Genomic DNA, 21137 nt, shown 5'->3' on the forward strand with positions numbered 1-21137 from the left:
CTAACTTAATGTCATCTGCAAATTTTGATATACAACTCTCTATTCCTTCATCCAAGTCATTGATATATATGGGGAAAAGCTGAGGTCCCAGTACATATCCCTGGGATCATCACTTGTCACATCCCGCCAATCAGAGTAGATTTACTTTATCTCTATTCTCTGTGTCCTACTTCCAAATATGCATGCTTTTATTTTTGCTAATAATCTCTTGTGTGAAACCTTATCAAATGCCTTCTGGAAATCCTAATTACTTGTTGTACCTGCATGCTAACTTTTTTTGATTCACGTACAAGGACCCCCAGATCCCTCTGTACCTCAGCATTTTGTAATCTCCCCCCATTTAAATAATAATGTGCTTTTTTATTTTTCCTACCAAAGTGGATAACCTCGCATTTTCCCACATTATACTCCATCTGCCAGATTCCTGTCCACTCACTTAGCCTATCTATATCCCTTTGGAGATTCTTTGCGTCCTCCACACAATTTGCTTTCCCACCTATCTTTGTATCATCAGCAAATTTGGCTGCATTACATGCGGTCCCTTCATCCAAGTCATTAATATAGATTGTAAATAGTTGAGGCCCCAGCACTGATCCCTGCGACACCCCACTAGTTACAGTTTGCCAACCGGAAAAATGACCCATTTATCCCGACTCTCTGTTTTCTGTTAGTTAGCCAATCCTCTATCCATGCTAATATATTACCCCCAACCCCGTGAGCTCTTATCTTGTGTAGTAACCTTTTATGTGGCACCTTATCGAATGCCTTCTGGAAATCCAAATACACTACATCTACTGGTTCCCCTTTATCCACCCTGCTCGTTACATCCTCAAAGAACTTCAGCAAATTTGTCAAACATGATTTCCCTTTCATAAAACCATGCTGACTCTGCTTGACTATATTATGATTTTCTAAATGTCCTGCTACCACTTCCTTAATGGTGGACTCCAGTATTTTCCCAATGACAGATGTTAGGCTAACTGGTCGATAGTTGCATGGTTTCTGTCTCCCTCCTTTCTTAAATAGGTGCGTTACATTTGCGGTTTTCCAGTCCGCTGGGACCTCTCCAGAATCCAGGGAATTTTGGTAGATTACAACCAATGCATTCACTATCTCTGCAGCCACCTCTTTTAAGACTCTAGGATGCAGGCCATCCGGTCCAGGGGACTTGTCCACCTTTAGTCCCATTAGTTTGCCTAGCACGTTCTCTCTAGTGATAGTGATTGTTTTGAGTTCCCCCCCACCCCAATTGCCCCTTGATTATCCATTATTGGGATGCTTTTAGTGTCTTCTACCGTGAAGACCAATACAAAATATTTGTTCAAAGTCTCTGCTGTTTCCCATTATTAATTCCCCAGACATTTCCTCTAGGGGACCAACGTTTACTTTCGCTACTCTCTTCCTTTTTATATACCTGTAGAAGCTCTTACTGTCTGTTTTTATATTTCTTGCTAGCTTACTCTCATAAGCTATCTTCTCTCTCTATCATTTTTTTAGTCGTCCTTTGCTAGTTTTAAAAAATTTCCCAATCCTCTGGCCTTTCACTATTCTTCACAACATTGTATGCTTTTGTTTTCAATTTGATACCATCCTTTACTTCCTTAGTTAGCCACAGATGGTTCATCTTTCTCATTTCTTTCTCTCTGGAATATATCTTTGCTGAGAGCTTTGAAATATCTCCTTAAATGTTTGCCCCTGCTTGTCTACAGGCTTACCCTGTAATATATTTTCCCAGTCCACTTTAATCAAGTCTGCCTTCATACCTTTGTAATTACCTTTATTTAAGTTCAGGACATTAGTTTGAGACCTAGCTTTCTCACCCTCAATGCTATCACAGAAATCACAGAAACCCCACAGTGCAGATAGAGGCCATTTCGGCCCATCGAGCCTGCACCGACACATATCCCACCCTATCCCCGTAACCCCACGTATTTAATCCCCCTAACACTAAGGGTCAATTTTTATCATAGCCAATCAACCTAACCCGCACATCTTTTGGACTGTGGGAGGAAACCGGAGCACCCGGAGGAAACCCACGCAAACACGGGGAGAATGTGCAAACTCCACACAGACAGTCACCCGAGGCCGGATTCGAACCCGGGTCCCTGGCGCTGTGAGGCAACAGTGCTAACCACTATGCCACCATGCTGCCCTCTTCTCAAGAGGATCCTTCACTTCAAGATCATTAATTAATCCAGCCTCATTACACATTACCAGATCTAAAATAGTCTTCTCCCTGGTTGGTTCCACAACGTATTGTTCCAAGAAGCCATCCCGTATACACTCTTAAGAACTCTTCCTCAAGTCTACCTTTGCCAATTTGCTTTGTCCAATCAATATGAAGATTAAAATCTCCCATGATTATAGCCGTATCTTTCTTACAAGCCTCTATTATTTCTTGATTTACACTCTGTACTACAGTGTGGCTACTGTTTGGGGGCCTGTAGACCACTCCCACCAATGACTTCTTACCCTTATTATTTCTTATCTCCACCCAAACTGATTCTACGTCTTGATCTTCGAGGCCAATATAATTTCTCATTATTGCACTGATCTCATCCCTTATTAACAGAGCTACACCATCTCCTTTTCCTTTCTGTCTATCCTTACGAAATGGCAAATACCCCTGAATATTTAGTTCCCAGCCTTGGTCAACTTGCAACCACGTCTCTGTAATGTCTATCAGATCATACCCATTTATTTCTATTTGTGCTGTCAACTCATCTTTCTTGTTACGAATGCTGCGTGCGTTCAGATATAGAGCTTTTAATTTTGTCTTTTTACCACTTTTCCCTACTCTGACCCCTCTTTCTGATGCACTCTTATGTGTATACGCTCTGTCCCTTCCTGTCACACTCTGGTTATCATTACCCCTTCGCTACCCTGCACTTTTGCCTTCTCATTTGCCTTTGACTTTTTCAATTTTCGCTCAGCGTATCCCTCCCCCCCACTATTTAGTTTAAAGCCCTATCTACAGCCCTAGTTATTCGATTCGCCAGGACAATGGTCCCAGCCTGGTTCAAATGAAGCCCGTCTCGACAAAACAGCTCCCTCTTATCCCAGTACTGATGCCAGTGCCCCAAGAATCGAAACCCATTTCTCCCACACCAATCTTTGAGCCACTCATTCATCTCTCTGATCTTATTTACCCTATGCCAATTTGCACGTGGCTCTGGTAGTAATCCAGAGATTATTACCTTTGTGGTTCTACTTTTTAATTTAGCCCCTAGCTGCTCATACTCCCTCAGCAGAACCTCCCTCTTTGTCCTACCTATGCCGTTGATACCTACATGGACCACGACAACTGGATCTTTCCCCTCCCACTCTTCTAAGTTCCTCTCCATCCCAGAGGAGATGTCCTTTACCCTGGCATTGGGCAGGCAAGCCTTCGGGACTCACGCTCTTGGCTGCAGAGAACAGTGTCTATCCCCCTAACTATACTGTCCCCTACCACTGCCACATTTCTTTTTGCTCCCCCGACTTGAATGGCTCCCTGTACCACAGTGCTATGGTCAGTTTGCTCATCCCCACTGCAGTCCCTGCTCTTGCCCACACAGAGAGTAAGAACCTCGTAACTGTTGGACAAGAGCAAAGGCTGAGACTCCTCCACCACTACCTCCTGGGTCCCCATACCTGCCTCGCTCATAGTCACACTCACCTGTCCCTGACCACGGACCAAATTTGAATTAATTAATCTAAGGGGTGTGACTGCCTCCTGGAACACAGCGTCCAGGTAACTCGCCCCCTCCCTGATGTGTCTCAGTGTTTGAAGCTCGGACTCCAGCTCATCAACACGGAACCGAAGTTCCTCAAGCAACTAACGCTTACTGCAAATGTGGTTGCCCTGGACCTCAGTGGTGTCCACCAGCTACCACATGTTGCAGCAGTAACACATCGCCTGCCCTGTCATCTCTAATGTATTTAATTAATTAAGTGTTTAAGTTTTGAACGTTTAGTTTTTAATCCCAGCTCTTAATTTAAACCAATGCCCAAGAAAAAGAGAGAAATACTGACCAACCAATCGCTTCCCTGCTTTCCTGTGACGTCACTCCTTGTTTATTGTCCTTCTTTAAATTGCCGGTTCCCTCACAGGTCGGTCCGCTCCCGCTGCTGCTCCCAATAGCTTGGTATGGGCCTCGGGCTTTATTTACTCACTCCGCTTTCACCGGTTCCCTCACAGGTCGGTCCGCTCCCGCTGCTGCTCCCAATAGCTTGGTATGGGCCTCGAGCCTCGGGCTTTATTTACTCGCTCCGCTTTCACCGGTTCCCTCACAGGTCGGTCCGCTCCCGCTGCTGCTCCCAATGTAGTTTTATGGGTTTTTTCTCCCTCCTTTCTTACGTATACGTGCCTCATTTGTGGCTGGTCAGAAGTTTTCCATTTTCCCAAAGTAGTAGATCATACAATTTCTAAAAACTGGCAAAGATCGTAAATCAGCTCAAAAGCTTAAATGCTTCTAAATATCCTGCCCTGGTTGTTCTATTTTTGAAGGTAAAAACCCATACATTTTGTACTTCCATTTCCTTGTGCGGTAAAACTCACTAGAAAGAAAGAAAGACTGACTTACATTTATATAGCACCTTTCACGACCACCGGATGTCTCAAAGCGATTTACAGCCAATGAAGTACTTTTTTTTTAGTGTAGTCACTGTTATAATGTAGGAAACGCGGCAGCCAATTTGCGTACAGCAAACTCCCACAAACAGCAGTATGATAATGACCAGCTAATTTGTTTTTTGTTATGTTGATTGAGGGATAAATATTTTTTTGGCCAGGACACCGGGAATAACTCCCCTGTTCTTTTTTAGAAAAGTGCCGTGGGATCTTTTATGTTCACCTGAGAGAGCAGACGGGGCATCGGTTTAACGTCTTATCCAAAAGACAGCACCTCCGAACAGTGCAGCACTCCCTCAGCATTGCCATGTCAGCCTAGATTTATGTGCTCAAGTCCCTGGAGAGGGACAGTGAACCCACAAACCTTCTGACTCAGAGGCAAGTGTGCTACGCACTGAGCCACAGCTGACACTAATCCAAGAGATTTTTTAAAATGGCCATGAAGCAGAAAGTGAGCAGATCTGTCACCACTGGGCAAATCTGAGGTGTGAGATTTTCAATAGTCAGTCAGTCGAGGAGTGAAGACACAGCCATGCAGCAGGTTTGCACCTCTCAACGCCACATAAAAGAATTCTTCTGAGAATACTTATTTTACTGTTGCTTTCCAGAAAAAGGATCCAGTCAATAACAGCATTAGTGACGATGGAAAATCTGTAGCTCTGCAGTATCTCAGATTTACCTGGGATATTTACATGTTGGCATTAAGTTGACTCATTCACACTTTGATATGCACTGCAAAGACAGAATATTTTTTGAAATTATAAATCTGTCTCTTGAACTGAATCATGAATAACTGTGCTTTATAAATAACTGTAAAAGAGACTGAAAAATGTTGCACGTTCTGTAGCAGATGATATTTAACCTGCTATTGTCTTTTCATTTCTTTCCAGAGACCATTGCATGGAATGTTCCACCTGATTCTCTAGGTGATACAGTGTCCAGCTGGAATGAGGCAACTGACAAAGCCAGCGGTTGGCAGTTCACAGGGGGAGGAGATGCCAGCACTGTGGCCTGGGGACCCTCGGACAGACCAAAGGCTACCTCAGGTTGGGGAGTAACTAGTAAGGACTTGAGCAGCAGTGGAGTCGAGTGGGACACGACAGATTCTGTTGAGCAGGACATCTTTGCCAATATAGGTCAGTATCCTTAAAGTTGTTTGTAAATGCAGTAAGAGCTAGGGACTGGATGATGCAGTGGATTAAAATGACAGCCCAAACTGGTGGGATAAACTGATGTGACAAAAGTCTCTTCCTTGTGCTGGGAATTAGGAGCCCATGTGAGATAAGCATGGGTAGTCTCAGTACGGTTCCTAGTTAATCTGATTCTAGGCACAAAACTGTCCATAATTCAACATTAAATTGTCCATAGGAGGGTTGAATGTGGAAATCTCACACTGGTGCAGTGAAATCTGTGAGGCTGGGGTTAAAGCACATTGTTGAAGCACTGAAGAGGAATTTACCTAACCCACGTTAAATGTGACGTGAGGCTGCAACTGACAAAAGCAGCCCAGCTGGTACTTCACAATGGGGGAGCGCAAGAGATGCCAAAATTGTGGCCTGGGTACTGTCAGACAGCCCTGGAAGTTATTTATATTAGATTCGAACTTTGGTACTCAAAGACTAGAGGGAGCCTTGTACGAAATATATGGCCTAGAAATTCTCCATTAAGGCTGGTTTTGTTGAAAGAAATAGCGGCCGCCTGATTTGACGCCATGACTACTATTTTGGACATCACCACACGCCATAACTCCCTGTCCTAACCACACACAGAAAAATGTGTGTGTAGCAGCCCTGCAGAGATGCTGTCAGCGCTTCTTAAAGGGACACACATCTTTCAGGTAAGTTTGGATTTCAGTTTTTGGACTGTTTTATTTTATATTTTATTGAAGTAGTGGCTTGGTGCAATACATTAAAAAAGTTAATAAAGTGTGCAGCGAGTGCTGCTGGACACTTGCAAGGCTTTGGATGGTAAAGGAAGGCCTCTGAGAAGACAGAAAATGCTGGAAATGCTCAGCAGGTCAGGCAGGATATGTGGAGAGAGAAACAGAGTTAACGTTTCAGGTTTAGATGCTGCCTGACCTGCTGAGTATATCCAGCATTTTCTGCTTTTATTTCAGATTTCCAGCATCCACAGTATTTTGCCTCTGAGAAGACAGCTTGCTCACAGTCCTGGGGGGCACAGGAGATGAAGCAGAGGCAGCAAAGGGGACAAGCCTCTCGCAGAGGGGAGAGGAAGAAGCAGAAGAAGGAATCAGGGGCAAAACTCTCCACTGGCTTGAGTCATATCTAGCACAAAGGAAGATGGTTGTGGTTGTTAGAGGCCAATCATCTCAGCCCCAGGACATCGCTGCAGGAGTTCCTCAGGGCAATATCAGAGGCCCAACCATCTTCAGCTGCTTCATCAATGACCTTCCCTCCATCATAAGGTCAGAAGTGGGGATGTTCACTGATGATTGCACAGTGTTCAGTTCCATTCGCAACTCCTCAGCTAATGTAGCAGTCCATCCCCGCATGCAACAAGACCTGGACGACGTTCAGGCTTGGGCTGATAAGTGGCAGGTAACATTCGCGCCACAGAAGTTCCAGGCAATGACTATCTCCAACAAGCGAGAGTCTAACCACCGCCCCTTGACATTCAACGGCATTACCATTGCCAAATCCCCCACCATCAATATCCTAGGGGTCACCATTAACCAGAAACTTAACTGGACCAGCCACAGTGGCTATAAGAGCAGGACAGAGGCTGGGTATTCTGCGGCGAATGTCTCACCTCCTGACTCGCCAAAGCTTTTCCACCATCTACAAGGCACAAGTCCGGAGTGTGATGGAATAATCTCGACTTGCCTGGATGAGTGCAGCTCCAACAACACTCAAGAAGCTCGACACCATCCAGGACAAAGCAGCCCGCTTAATTGGCACCCCATCCACCGCCCTAAACATTCACTCCCTCCAGCACCGGCGTACCGTGGCTGCAATGTGTACCATCTACAAGATGCACTGCAGCTACTCGCCAAGACTTCTTCGACAGCACCTCCCAAACCCATGACCTCTGCCACCTATAAGGACAAGGGCAGCAGGCACATGGGAACACCATCACCTCCAAGTTCCCCTCCAAGTCACACACCATCCTGACTTGGAAATATATCGCCGTTCCTTCATCGCCGCTGGGTCAAAATCCTAGAACTCCTTTCCTAACAGCATTGTGGGAGTACCTTCACCACATGGACTGCAGCGGTTCAAGAAGGCGGCTCATCACCACCTTCTGAAGGGAAATTAGGGATGAGCAATAAATGCTGGCCTTGCCAGCGATGGATGCCCACATCCCATGAATGAATAAAAAGAGGCGCAGAAGAGGAGGAAGCAGAAGAAGGGATGCAACCCAGACAGCCGCTTTCGGGTCGGGATAGCCAGGATGGAATCATACTAGAACATAAGAAATAGGAGCAGGAGTAGGCCATTCGGCCTCTCGTGCCTGCTCCACCATTCAATAAGATCATGGCTGATCTGATCTTGGCCTCAACTCCACTTCCCTGCCCGCTCCCCATAACCCTTGACTCCCTTATCATTCAAAAATCTGTCTATCTCCACCTTAAATATATTCAATGACCCAGCCTCCACAGCTCTCTGGGGTAGAGAATTCCACAGAATCACGACCCTCTAAGAGAAGAAATTCCTCCTCATCTCCATTTTAAATGGGCGACCCCTTATTCTGAAACTATGCCCCCTAGTTCTAGATTCCCCCACGAGGGGAAACATCCTCTCTGCATCTACCCTGTCAAGCCCCCTCAGCATCTTATATGTTTCAATAAGATCACCTCTCATTCTTCTAAACTCCAATAAATATAGGCCCAACCTGCTCAACCTTTCCTCATAAGACAACCCCTTCATCTCAGGAATCAACCTAGTGAACCTTCTCTGAACTGCCTCCAATGCAAGTGTATCCCTCCTTAAATAAGGAGACCAAACCTGTACACAGTACTCCAGGTGTGGTCCAGGGGGAAGTGGGATCTGAGAAGGAGGATAACGTATGAGGATACCAGCATCTTGTATCCTTTCAGCCCCGCCGCTGACCAAGGGCTCAGCCATGCCCCTGCCAAGAATGGCCAGCACCGTCTCTTCCAAGGGGGTGAGGTGAAGTTAGGAATGTGAGGTGTCCCTAGTGTTTAGTAGAGATTGTTGGTAGGTGAGTGATGGTGGGGGGTCGAGCATTGAGCAGTGTGTGAGGCTAGTGGTGCAGTTGGTAGGAGACAGCTTTTGAAGATGCATTCGCTGACCTTGACCACTGGCCTGAGGTTATGAAACTTCTTTGGGCACTGGAGCCAGGTCCTGGGGCGAAACTGCTGGCAGTGACAGCCTTGGCGATCTGGTCTCACATACTTCTTTCAGGAGGGCCTCTTGGACCCTGTGGGTAGAGGACCTCTCTTATAGTGTTGACCCCCTGCACAAAGCTGGAGTGCTGTGTACAAGACTCTGGGAGCCCTTTCCCTGGCTTGTTGAACCATTTGTGTTAGTGTTGAAGCACTTGTACCCTTTTTACGTACAGAAGGCAGTTCAGCTTTAAGAGCTGAAGACTGCCATTTTGGAATTATTTTTAATTTTTGTTTCAGAGCACAGTTGAGCTCTAAGGGCTAAAGACTGCCTATTTTTAAATGATTTTAATTTTTTTAATTTTAGAAGGCAGTTCCCCTTTAAGAGCTCGAGACTGCTTTCTAAAATGACAGCCTAGCTTTCAGAAAATGCTGCCTCGCTCCAGGGGCGCTATGGCCTCGCTACATTGGGCCTCCTGCTGAGCGCACTGCCTGAAACAGTGTGTTGAACTGTAGGTTCTGCGCTACAATCATTTAGTACAGCAGGCAGCACAAAAATAACGGTGCTGCCTATGCCCTTACGGGCGTGAATTAACCTTTCCCCATGGTGGCACCACCCATTTTCACATGTTACCGGATTACTCAGCCTAAATGTTTTATTACAGTTATAAAAAAGCTACAATACAAGAAGTAAAGGATTAAAATGCAAAGATTTTACTGATAGCATAGTAAAATAAGAGAGATACAACCTGTCAACATCTACAAGGTTTCGAGGTGATTAATCTTGAATCGCCTTGCGGTAACACGTGAGCATGTCCAGTCTCGCTCCGAGAACGTTCTACTATTCTATGCTTTACGTCTGCCTTATATACATTAAATCACTCATTATATTATGGGAACTTTGAGCCTGCTTTTGTGTCTATATGTCAATAGATTTCCCCAAGCCAAGCAGCCTCCTAACAGCTCCTGCACATTTCAAAATAGGCAAACACAGTCAACCAACAGTTCCCATGCTATGATCCCATAACTTAAGCTATCCACAGTAGACAAAATGTCTTCTGATGTAGGTGTATAAGGACAGTTACATAAACTGCTGACAATAACAATTTTGGGCTAGAAATTCAGTGCATTTGTGCCTCTCGTTAGCGCCCCCGGGGCGTAAACGACTTTCCGCCTGGGCGCAGCTAAATTCAGCGGGAGTTTAGTGACGGCGGTAACCGGTAGCTCTTCGCTCCGCTGCGTAGGTGATGACAAATCCGATTCAGGGGGCGGGAACGGAGTGGCAGGAGTCTCGCAGGGTGCTAACTAAAGGGGAGGTGGCAGGCGGGGGAAAAAAATCGTCTGACTTGTCGTGGCCCGTTGCGTCTTTGAACGCAGGGTCTATGTCGTGATCTGGCAGCCCGGCACTTCTCTTGAGTGCCGGGCTGCTGGCACGGCACCCCGGTAGTCCAGGTAGGGCTCAGCAGAGCTGTGGGCTTGGGCCCTCCCCTTTAATGAGGGGAAGAGCCCTTCCATGCGGCAGCGCTACGTGGCCCAGTGCGTAGTGCTGCAGAACGCGGGTGAGCACTCTAAGAAGGAAGTGGAGGGCTTGAATCAGTGCTCCACCACCCTCATGGGGCGCTAAAACTGAAATTAGCGATCGCTGGCGCTAAATTTAGCGCCCAGGCGATGTTAGCGACCCAAAGTGGTTGCTAATGAATTTTACCCCCTTAGTATCTGAAAGGCCTATTTTACTGAAAAGCCTGCAAAATCTACTTTTCTCACAAGTCCCACAGCTGCCTCAGGATGAGGAAGAAATATATTCAGTGCCAAGCAGTGACTTCAGTTAGCACAAAATTTACCTACCTTGGGACATTTTATTTATGTCGAAGTATTATATAAATGCAAGCTGTTGGTTCAGTCTTCCACCATTGTTAGATAGTGATATGTGCAACAATTGTTCCATTATATACATATTTCTTTTTAACCTGTTAAACCCGATGGTCTATTTGCCTACCAAAGAAAGTGACCAAAGAATTTTCACTCCTTTTTTTTTAGAAGCATTCAAGAGGAATTGTCTATATCACTTTCTAATTTGTCACTATCCGGTGTTGGAATTTTGTGCAGACTGCTGGGGTATGTGAGAAAGAAAAGATGAGGGAAAGGAGGCCTAGCTGGGCAACAAAAGAAGCCAAAATTTGGAGAAAAAGGGCAGGGAGGAAACAACGAGAACACAAGTGAAAGAGGGGAATGCTGGGGGGGAAGAAAAACGCTAAGGGAAGTTTGGAGCTACATAGTTAGAGTTGTATTATGCAAAGATGCTGCTACCCCTGCTTTCTAAAGTAGGTGACGTTCTGCTTTAATATTACTATATAGAAAATTTTAAAGAGCATGAGCAGATACTGTCAAGATTTATAAAAATGGACTTTGCACATCTACTTATCTGCAAGTTTTAGGGTGCGGGAGTCATGTACAAGTAGGTTTGGCTGAGAATGATTTAATGTGGAAGCTTCTACATTAACATTGCAATGTTAAAAACTTTCCAAACTAATTGTATTTTATTCATGTATATATAGGGGACTTGCACTCTGTTGACATCTTGAACAGAGCTCAGCAGGCAGCTTGTTTGCAAATAAGAATTTGGTTGCAAACTTGAAACTCTTCAGGTCTATGGCCCATTAAAATGTGAAATCACCGAATCTTACAAATTTTAAAGGACTGTTTTCCCTGATGGGGAGTTCTTGGCATCAAGCAGCTCGCACAGAGAGAGCTGGTTGGGAAAATGGGGGAGTGGTGCAGCCCTGATTTAATCAGGAGCTTCTAACTCACGATTTCCTGATCAGCAATTTCTGCGAGCAATTTTGCATGCTGGGAATGCCTGATTGGGGAATCAGCCCTTTTATAAGCATTCATTCATATTCCAACTCGAATGAACCAACTCGAAGCCAGTGATTTGAGAAGCAACTGTTTTGTTGCTTTGTCATGAATTGATCTTGCTGATTTGTGTTTAGGAACATGGGACAACAAGGCAGGTGTAAAAAGCCCTCCTGTGACCTTTGGAGCTTTTCCTGATCCTCCTGAAGCAAGTAAGTGGCAGAAAATTCTCCTGTCTACGCACTACTTTCAGTTAATTTCATTGCCAGCAGTGAGCTATATTGAAAATAACAGAAAATGCTGGAAAAACTCAGCAGGCCAGGCAACATCCGTGAAGAGAGAAACAGAGATAACGTTTCAGGTCTGGGACCCTTCATCAGAACTGGAAAAAGCTGGAGATGTAACATATTAAGCAGGTGCAGAGACAGGGGGGGGCAGGGTTAGGAGGGGAGGAAGAAATAGAAAGAACATCCTGTACTTTTGTAAGAGGCAGGAAAGATAAAATGTCTTATCTCTTCCTATCTCGACTCTTTTTTCTCCCCTTGTCCAGTCTCTTCCCACCTACATTCGCGACTCTTCCGACGCCCTCCGTCACTTTAGCAGTTTCCAGTTTCCTGGCCCCAACCGTCTCCTTTTCACCATGGACGTCCAATCCCTCTACACCTCCATCCCCCACCAGGACGGCCTTCGGGCGCTCTGTTTCTTCCTTGAACAGAGGCCCAACCAGTCCCCATCCACCACCACCCTCCTCCGCCTGGCTGAACTTGTTCTCACATTGAACAACTTCTCCTTTGACTCCACTCACTTCCTCCAAATTAAAGGTGTTGCTATGGGAACCCGCATGGGCCCTAGCTATGCCTGCCTGTTCATGGGACATGTGGAACATTCTTTGTTCCACTCCTACTCAGGTCCCCTCCCTCACCTCTTTTTCCGGTACATCGATGACTGTATTGGTGCCGTTTCCTGCTCTCGCCCTGAACTGGATAAGTTCATTCACTTTACTTCCAATTTCCACCCTGCCCTCACCTTCGCATGGTCCATCTCCGACTCTTCCCTTCCCTTCCTTGACTTCTCCGTCTCCATTTCTGGCGATCGGCTTTCAACAAACATCCACTACAAGCCCACCGACTCCCACAGCTACCTGGACTACACTTCCTCCCACCCCGCTTCCTGTAAAGACTCTATTCCATTCTCCCAGTTTCTCCGACTCCGCCGCGTCTGTTCTGACGATGCCACCTTCCATACTAGTGCTTCTGACATGTCTTCCTTTTTCCTCAACCGAGGATTCCCCTCTACCGTGGTTGACACGGCCCTTGACCGTGTCCGTTCTATTTCCCGCACTTCTGCTCTCACCCCTGCCCCTCCCTCCCAGAACCAGGATAGGGTTCCCCTTGTCCTCACCTTTCACCCCACCAGCCTCCACATTCAACGGATCATCCTCCGCCATTTCCACCACCTCCAGCGTGATCCCACCACCAAACACATCTCCCCCTCACCTCCCCTTTCAGCATTCCGAAGGGACCGCTCCCTCCGCAACACCCTGGTCCACTCCTCAATCACCCCCAACAGCCCTGCTCCTTCACCTGGCACCTTCCCGTGCAAGCGCAGGAGATGCAACACATGCCCTTTTACCTGCTCCCTTCCCACTGTCCAGGGCCCCAAACACCCCTTCCAGGTGAAACAGCGATTTACTTGTACTTCTTGCAATTTAATATACTGTATTTGCTGCTCACGATGCGGTCTCCTCTACATTGGGGAGACCAAACGCAGATTGGGCGACCGCTTTGCGGAACACCTCCGTTCCGTCCGTACGGGTGACCCTGAGCTTCCGGTCGCCTGTCACTTTAATTCACCGCTTCACTCCCACTCTGATCTCTCTGTCCTCGGGCTATTGCATTGTTCCAATGAAGCTCAATGTAAGCTCGAGGAACAGCACCTCATCTTTCGATTGGGCACTTTGCAGCCTGCCGGACTCAACATTGAGTTCAACGATTTCAGATAATTATTCCTGCCCCCATTTTTCATGCAGTATGATTTTTGCCATTCCCATTTGCAACATTTTATCTTTCCTGCCTCTTACAAAAGTACAGGATGTTCTTTCTATTTCTTCCTCCCCTCCTAACCCCCCCCCCCCCCCCCCCCGTCTCTGCACCTGCTTAATATCTATTACATCTCCAGCTTTTTCCAGTTCTGATGAAGGGTCCCAGACCTGAAACGTTAACTCTGTTTCTCTCTCCACGGATGCTGCCTGGCCTGCTGAGTATTTCCAGCATTTTCTGTTGTTATTTCAGATTTCCAGCATCCGCAGTATTTTGCAATTATATATGCTATATTGAACTGCTTTATAAATAGAGGATGCTGAATGGCAGCCAGTAAATCATAGAACAATAATACACTTGAGTTTAAATTATGCTATAAGCTGAGAGGATAATGGATTTTTAAAATATTTTTAATAAATAGCATCAACAGTAGCCTTACTGTTTGTTGTCATGGGTTTCTGTATTAAAGAAGTGCCATGTGATGCAGGACTCCACAAAGGACCTTTCTGATGTAGCACCACACAGAATACCAGTTGTTTTTAATAACTTATCACACGTGAATGTACTACTAGGACATACAGCCCCCATTTTCCAAGGCTTGTAGCACAGAACCTTACTGGTGGTAAGCTTGGATTGAAAAATTGGACCCCGAACTTTGTGGGCCCAATTTTCCAATATGCATTTTTGAGCAGAGCAAAGAATCAATGCTGCCAAGAAAAACGCACATTTCTGTAGGCAAATGATTTAAATTGTGTTGAAAGTCACAAGCCTGGCCAAGGCTCTTCCCCCAGCGTGCACCTTGCTCATTTAAAATGGGCACACGACAATTGTAGTGCGTATGGATTTTCAGAAGGCGTTCAGTAAGGTGTCCAGCGAGAGGCTTGCTAGAATAATTCAGGCTTATACTATAAGAGGAAATGTAGCAACATTGATAGAAAATAGGCTGACAGACAGGAAACAAAGAGTTAGGGTAAATGGGTGTCAATCAAGATTGGAGAAGAGCTGTAAATGATGTACCTCGGTTCAGTGCTGGGTCGACTTGTTCTTGGTATACATAAATGATTTTGGCTTGGGCATAGGGAGCATAACCTTGCAATTTACGGATGAGACAAAAATAGGGGGTTTGGTGAAATAGCAAGGATAACTGTAAAATACTTCAGGAACACACATTGAGGTTGGTTGAATAGGCAGACAGGTGGAAGATGCATTTTAACGTGGTTCAGTGTGAGGTAATTTCTTTTGGGGAGAAAAAAACAAAGAATGCTCAATAGAACGACTCTGAAGGGTGTAGATGAACAGCAAGACCTAGGGATTCAAATACATAATTCCTTGAAAGTGAAAGCGCAGGTAAAGTCATAAAAAGGCCAACAGCATTTTAGACTTTATAAATAGGGGCATAGAGTACAAGAGTAAATAAATAATGATGAATTTATACAGAACATTGGTTAGGCCGCTGTTAGAGTACTGTGTGCAGTTTTGGGTGATCCATCATAGGAAGGACATTAAAGCCTTAAAGAATGTGCAATGTAGGTTCACCAGGATGAAAAACTTTAGTTATGAGGAAAGACTTGACATACTGGAACTATTTCCACTAGAGCAGGGAAAGTAAAGAGGTGATTTAATAGATGTTGAAATCATGAAGGAATAGTGATAGAGTGAACAGGAGAAGACTAGTTCCTCTGGTTGGAGAGTCAGCAACAGAGGGTCAACAATTTGAAATTGACTCTAAGAAAATGAGGAGAGAAATTTGGAGGAACTTCTTTACATGGAGGGTTATTAGATCATTGAATGCGTTGCCACAGGAAGTGGGTGAGGCGGAGACCATTGCATCCTTTAGGGGAAAATGGAAACATATCTGAAGCAGAGGAAGATACAGAGCTATGGGGAGAGTGTGGGATTAGTTTTGGATTGTTTTAGCAAGAAACTGGCACAAACACAACTGGCAAAATAGTCTTCTATGCTGTAAACCTATATGGCTCTATTGTTCCCTTGCCAGAAAAACAGGCCTGACCAGCTTTGGAGTACCTCATAAACCAAGGTTGCTGTAGTTTCATTGGATAAAGTCCAGTGTTTTTTTTGCAGTGTGCATTTTTCTACTTGTGCAATGAGCATCTTGCTCACTTTTATTTCCCTCTACATGTTTGCTTTTTTGTGGAAGGTTTCAGTTTGATAAGACACATTTCCCTGGAGAGTTGCCAATTATTGCTGCAGTAGAAGTAGCAGCTAATAAAGTTGGAGGATGAAAATCTCTTTGCATGAATTGGATGAGGAGGATCAATTCATGACAACACCTCAAGGGATATGTTCTCTTCCATAACTACCCAAGGACACATGTTTACAGACCAGGCCATTCATACCTGGGTAAGTCACAGGACACCTGTCTTCAGTGCCTTAGCTTCAGCGAAGAGGCAGTGACCAAACTACGCCAGCTACTGCAGGATGATTTGCGGACAACGTTAAGGACTGGGATGGTCCTTTCTACAGCTGTGACGGTCACTATGGTACTAAGCTTCTATGCAGCAGGATCCTTTCAGGCCATTGCAGGGGACATCTACCAGATAAGCCAGTCTGCAGTTCATTCCTGTATAAAGCAAGTGACTGGCATCATGTTTTCCAAAGTAAGCACCTTTATCACTTTCCCACTGGAAAGGATACACCAACTGCAGAGGGCCAGAAGCCTTTACCACCTTCTCAATAGTCCAGGCCATTATAGACAGAACCCATGTGGCCATCAAGATTCCACATGTCAACCCAAATGCACACATTGGCCAAGATTTTCCGGGGGGTCAGAGGGTGTGATCGGTGGCAGGTCGGGTGGGAAAGTTTTTCCCCAGCGGACGTGTTGAAAATATAGGTTTCAATGTTTGACACCACATTAACAGAAATTTTACATGAACATTGCATAAAACACCCAAGTGGCTACCCTTGTGTGTTAGTTGGTATGATTGCACTAGGATAAGGGTGAGTGTGAGGGTTGGCTAGTGAGATGGGGACGTGATAATATAGATAGAGAGGGATGGGTGGAGTTCCAAGATAAGTTGGTATGAGTAAGGATGTGCAGGAGTAGGGTAGGGAAGGCAGAGTGATGGGGATGTGATGCGAGGCACAGCAGGATGAGGTGGAGTGTGGCTTTGTACTAACTTTTCGTGATCTTCTGAGATCATTGAAAGGGTTGCGGCACTGCATCCAGATCCTCCTGACCACATCCCTGCTTGTGCCCTCCTCTGCAATGTGAAACCAGGCTGTGTTGGTCTCCTGGTGAAGTCTCTTCCGTCCATGAGACAGGAAGAGAACCTCCCTGTGTGCTGTGACTCCCTCCATAAGCAGTCACGTGCCTGGGTGCAGCCCTGCACCTCTGTGTGGTGATTGTCAGTGTTTGCAGCACCTCAATGCTGTAGAACACTGACAGCACAAATGTCAAAATGAATGTGGCCGTGGTCCCTTTAAGGAAACCGGCTGGTGACGCGTCATCAAATGACGTCACCAGACCCACTTCCTCTAATTGGCCGGGAAACGCGCTGGACGGGCTTAACAAGCCTAATCAAGGAAAATTCATTTCAGACAGCGGGATGGAGACAGCAGCGGGGTCTGGACCCGCCACTGACATTGCCTGCCACAGACCCGCCGAGGTAAGTAAAATCGTGGCCATTGTCAGGAAGGAATCCCATCAATCAAGCATGTGGTTTCAGGCCCACGGAAATGTGACCCTGCCCATTAGCAGGCAACTGCCACCATGTTTTTATTCTGCAGAAATCCCTTGTGCTTATATTATTTGACAATCCTGAGCGAATGAATGGAGACCAGAGTTACCCTTTGCAGCCATGGCTGATGACCGCAGTTGGAAGAGCAACACACAGCAGCAGGGCACAGATACAATGAGGCCATGCCATCACCCAAGTTACTGTGGAGCACGCCACAGGGATGCTTAAGCAACAGTTCCATTTTTGGATCGCTCAGACAGGGTGCTGCTCTACAGTCCAGCCAGTCTCCGAAATTATCTATATCATTTCCATCCTGCACAATCTTGCTCCTCCGCACTTGGTGACTTGTGATTTACCCAGTGCCCCTGCTTCAAACTCACTACACTCTCCAGGGTGCTGGTATCTCAGCTGGTGTTTGGGGCAGATAAAGTGCTGGACACAGCATGCTGCAAAGTACCTGATACTGCTTTGTCTGGCCTCTGCATTTTGGGAAGAATCCAAAAGAAGAGAAAGGGAAAAATTTACAATGCATCCTTCTGACATTGGCGTCCAAGATGTGTAAGATTGTAAGACTTTTACGTGCGTCATGCAGCAGTTTTGTAAAAGTAGCCCCTGCTATGAGGATTTAGAGAGGCAGCCAGTGTAGTTTCATCTACAGTTACCGATGGGGCAGAAAGCCAGCGGTCGTGGTTCTGCCCCAAAGTACAACCCCGCCGCCCCCCCCCCCCCCCCGCAAGCTGGTATTATGCTGTAATTGCAGTCTTATGATTCCTGCTATTTCACCCCTTATATATCATACTACATGGCTGTACATTATGTATTCTAATTACATCACGTTAGGTAAGTAATTAAAATGACAAAAGATGAAATGAATATGTTAATTTTAAATGGAATTTATATCGACGAAATTACGGATACTGTGATAATGCAAAACTATTTTTCCTTACGTTGCCATTTATTAGCAAACTGTAATACTGTCTCCATGAAATGTGTAAATTAGCACATGGAGATGACGTCATTACATGTGTTATAAGTTACGTTACAAGCTTATCAATTGAGTTTTTAAGGACATTGTGAATTGGTTTGACACAAATGTTCTTTTTGCCTTCAGTTTCCCAAGACAATACATCATCTCAAGATAGTCTGTCCAGGTGTCACTTGAGTGCCTCACTGTCATCTCATACAATTGATGAAGCATGGCTTGGACTAGGTAGGAGAGTCCCATTATTTAAACCCTAATATAGTCAGTAAAGGGGTTAACAACATTTACATTGTTATAATGGAAAGTACAGTAGCTTATCTTTATGATGTGCATTATAAGACAATTAAAAAAAGGGCCCACCTGATGTTATGGACAGAGTTGAAAGCAAATGTCTTAGTTGGTATGAGAATAATGTCCAAGTGCGCAAATTATTTGTTACCAGGTTCACATGCAATACGCCCATTTGAATTGAATGCTTTGGTTTTTTAACATTAAACGGTTGCTTTTTCTAACAGTCGCTCCCAACAAATCTTGTGATTGGGTTACTGGCTTACAAAAGGGGATGAACTGAAACTGGAAGATGGAGGTGCCTCTCTCACACTGTCTGCAAGAAATAGCTTCAACCTGCATCTCTGTTGAAATCTTGTCTCCATTTTATTATGGCTTGTGCTCCTCTAACCAGCCGTCCTGCCAAGCTAAAAATATTCAATCATATTTGCCGTCCCTCCTCACTGCATCCTCGTTTTATTGAAAGCGGGACTGATTATACAGTTTCCTAATCTTAATTCATTCTTTCCCAAGGACCTGAAAACTGTGGAACTGCTAACCCACCTCAGCCTTCCCTTCCTGCTGCAGTCCTCAGGATTTTAAGACCCAAACTTAGTGTCGCCCACCCACTACTTTCTGTCGTATGTTATCTTCTGTTTTCTTTTATTGTAATTAGAGTGATGCACTTTCAGTAGGTGGTTAGTATGAGGGAGATTGACAGCATGCACCCCAGCAAGGCCCCAGGGAAGCTGCAGGGGAAGGCCAGCACCTGGCTTATCCGAGTTCCAGGCCTAATTTTTGGCCCCTCCACCAGACTCTCATTGAAGTTACGGCATGAGTGTGCTGGAAGGACCGCAGAATTTTGGCCCCTCACTGTTTAGTTCAATAACATAAATATGTTTTATTTGATTTTTTTTCTCAGAACTCGATAAAAGCATATTCCTCAGGCTTTTGGTGCCTTTCAATATTAAGTAATATTAAGAAACTACACCAACTGACATTTAAGTGATTGCAGATACTGACTGTTATGGCAGCACATTAAAAATTCTCAATTTCAATAAACTCATGAATGGCATCTAATCAGATATTGAACTTTTTTTCACGACTGTAATTGGCTCAATGGCATTTTGTGGCACAATGGAGCTCGCTACACGGTAAGTTAATAGTTTTGGTTATGGAACAGTGCTAAGCAGAGTTTGGGTCTGGGTGTTTCCTTGAATTAGAATCATAGAATGGTTACAGCACAGGAGGCCATTCGGCCTGTCGAACCCGTGCCGGCTCCTTGCAAAAGCACTTCAGCTAGTCCCACTCGCCCGCCCTTTCCCCATAGCCCTGCAAAATTTTTTCCTTCGGATACTTATCCAATTCCCTTTTGAAAGCCATGATTGAATCTGCCTCCACCACCCTTTCAGGCAGTGCATTCTTGATCTTAACCACTCACTGCGTAAAAAAGTTTTTCCTCATGTCGCCTTTGGTTCTTTTGCCAATCAGCTTAAACCTGTGTCCTCTGGTTCTCGACCCTTCTGCCAATGGGAACAGTTTCCCGCTGTCTACTCTCCACACCCCTCATGATTTTGAACACCTCTATCAAATCTCCTCTCAATCTTCTCTGCTCCAAGGAGAACAACCCCAGCTTCTCCAGTCTGTCAACGTAACTGAAGTCCCTCATCCCTGGAACTATTCTCGTAAATCTTTTCTGCACCCTCTCTAAGGCCTTCACATCCTTCCTAAAGTGTGGTGCCCAGAATTGAACACATTACTCCAGTTGGAACTGAACCAGTGTTTTATACAGGTTCATCATAATTTCCACACTTTTGTACTCTATACCTCTATTCATGAAGCCCAGGATCCCATAAAAAAATTTAACTGCTTTCTCAAACTGCCCTGCCACCTTCAACGATTTGTGCACACATACCCCTAGGTCTCTGTTTGTGCACCCCCTTCAGGATTGTACCATTTAGTTTATATGTCCTCTCCTCATTCTTTCTACCAAAATGTATCACTTCACACTTTTCTGTGTTAAATTTCATCTGCCACGTGTCCGCCCATTTCACCAGCCTGTCTATGTCCCCTTGAAGTCTATCACTCTCCTCCTCACTGTTCACTATACTTCCAAGTTTTGTGACATCTGCAGATTTTGAAATTGTGCCCTGTACACCCACATCCAAGTCATTAATATATATCAAGAAAAGCAGTCCTGGTACTGACCCCTGGGGAACACCACTGTATACCTTCCTCCAGTCCGAAAAACAACCATTCACCACTACTCTCTGTTTCCTATCACTTAGCCAATTCCGTATCCATGCTGCCACTGTCCCTTTTATTCCATGGGCTTCAACTTTGCTGGCAAGCCTATTACATGGCACTTTGTCGAAAG

At 45.2% G+C, this 21137-nt stretch overlaps 1 protein-coding gene across 3 annotated transcripts in view; it reads left to right on the forward strand.

The window, feature by feature from the left end:
* LOC147112523 (uncharacterized) overlaps positions 1 to 21137 on the forward strand; it is a 100713-nt gene that overhangs the window by 49608 nt on the left and 29968 nt on the right. For 2 of the 3 annotated variants that reach the window (XM_085996851.1, XM_085996850.1), the window contains exons 5-7: positions 5503 to 5748; positions 11909 to 11983; positions 18623 to 18721. In XM_085996851.1, coding sequence (XP_085852977.1) covers positions 5503 to 5748; positions 11909 to 11983; positions 18623 to 18721 — 420 coding nt within the window. The remainder of the gene's footprint in view (positions 1 to 5502; positions 5749 to 11908; positions 11984 to 18622; positions 18722 to 21137) is intronic. The other variant, XM_085996852.1, reaches the window with a different exon arrangement.

Source organism: Somniosus microcephalus, chromosome 9 (genome assembly GCF_052327205.1).
Source record: "Somniosus microcephalus isolate GS21.2 chromosome 9, FLI_Smic_1.0, whole genome shotgun sequence".
In the NCBI taxonomy this organism is placed as follows: domain Eukaryota; kingdom Metazoa; phylum Chordata; class Chondrichthyes; order Squaliformes; family Somniosidae; genus Somniosus; species Somniosus microcephalus.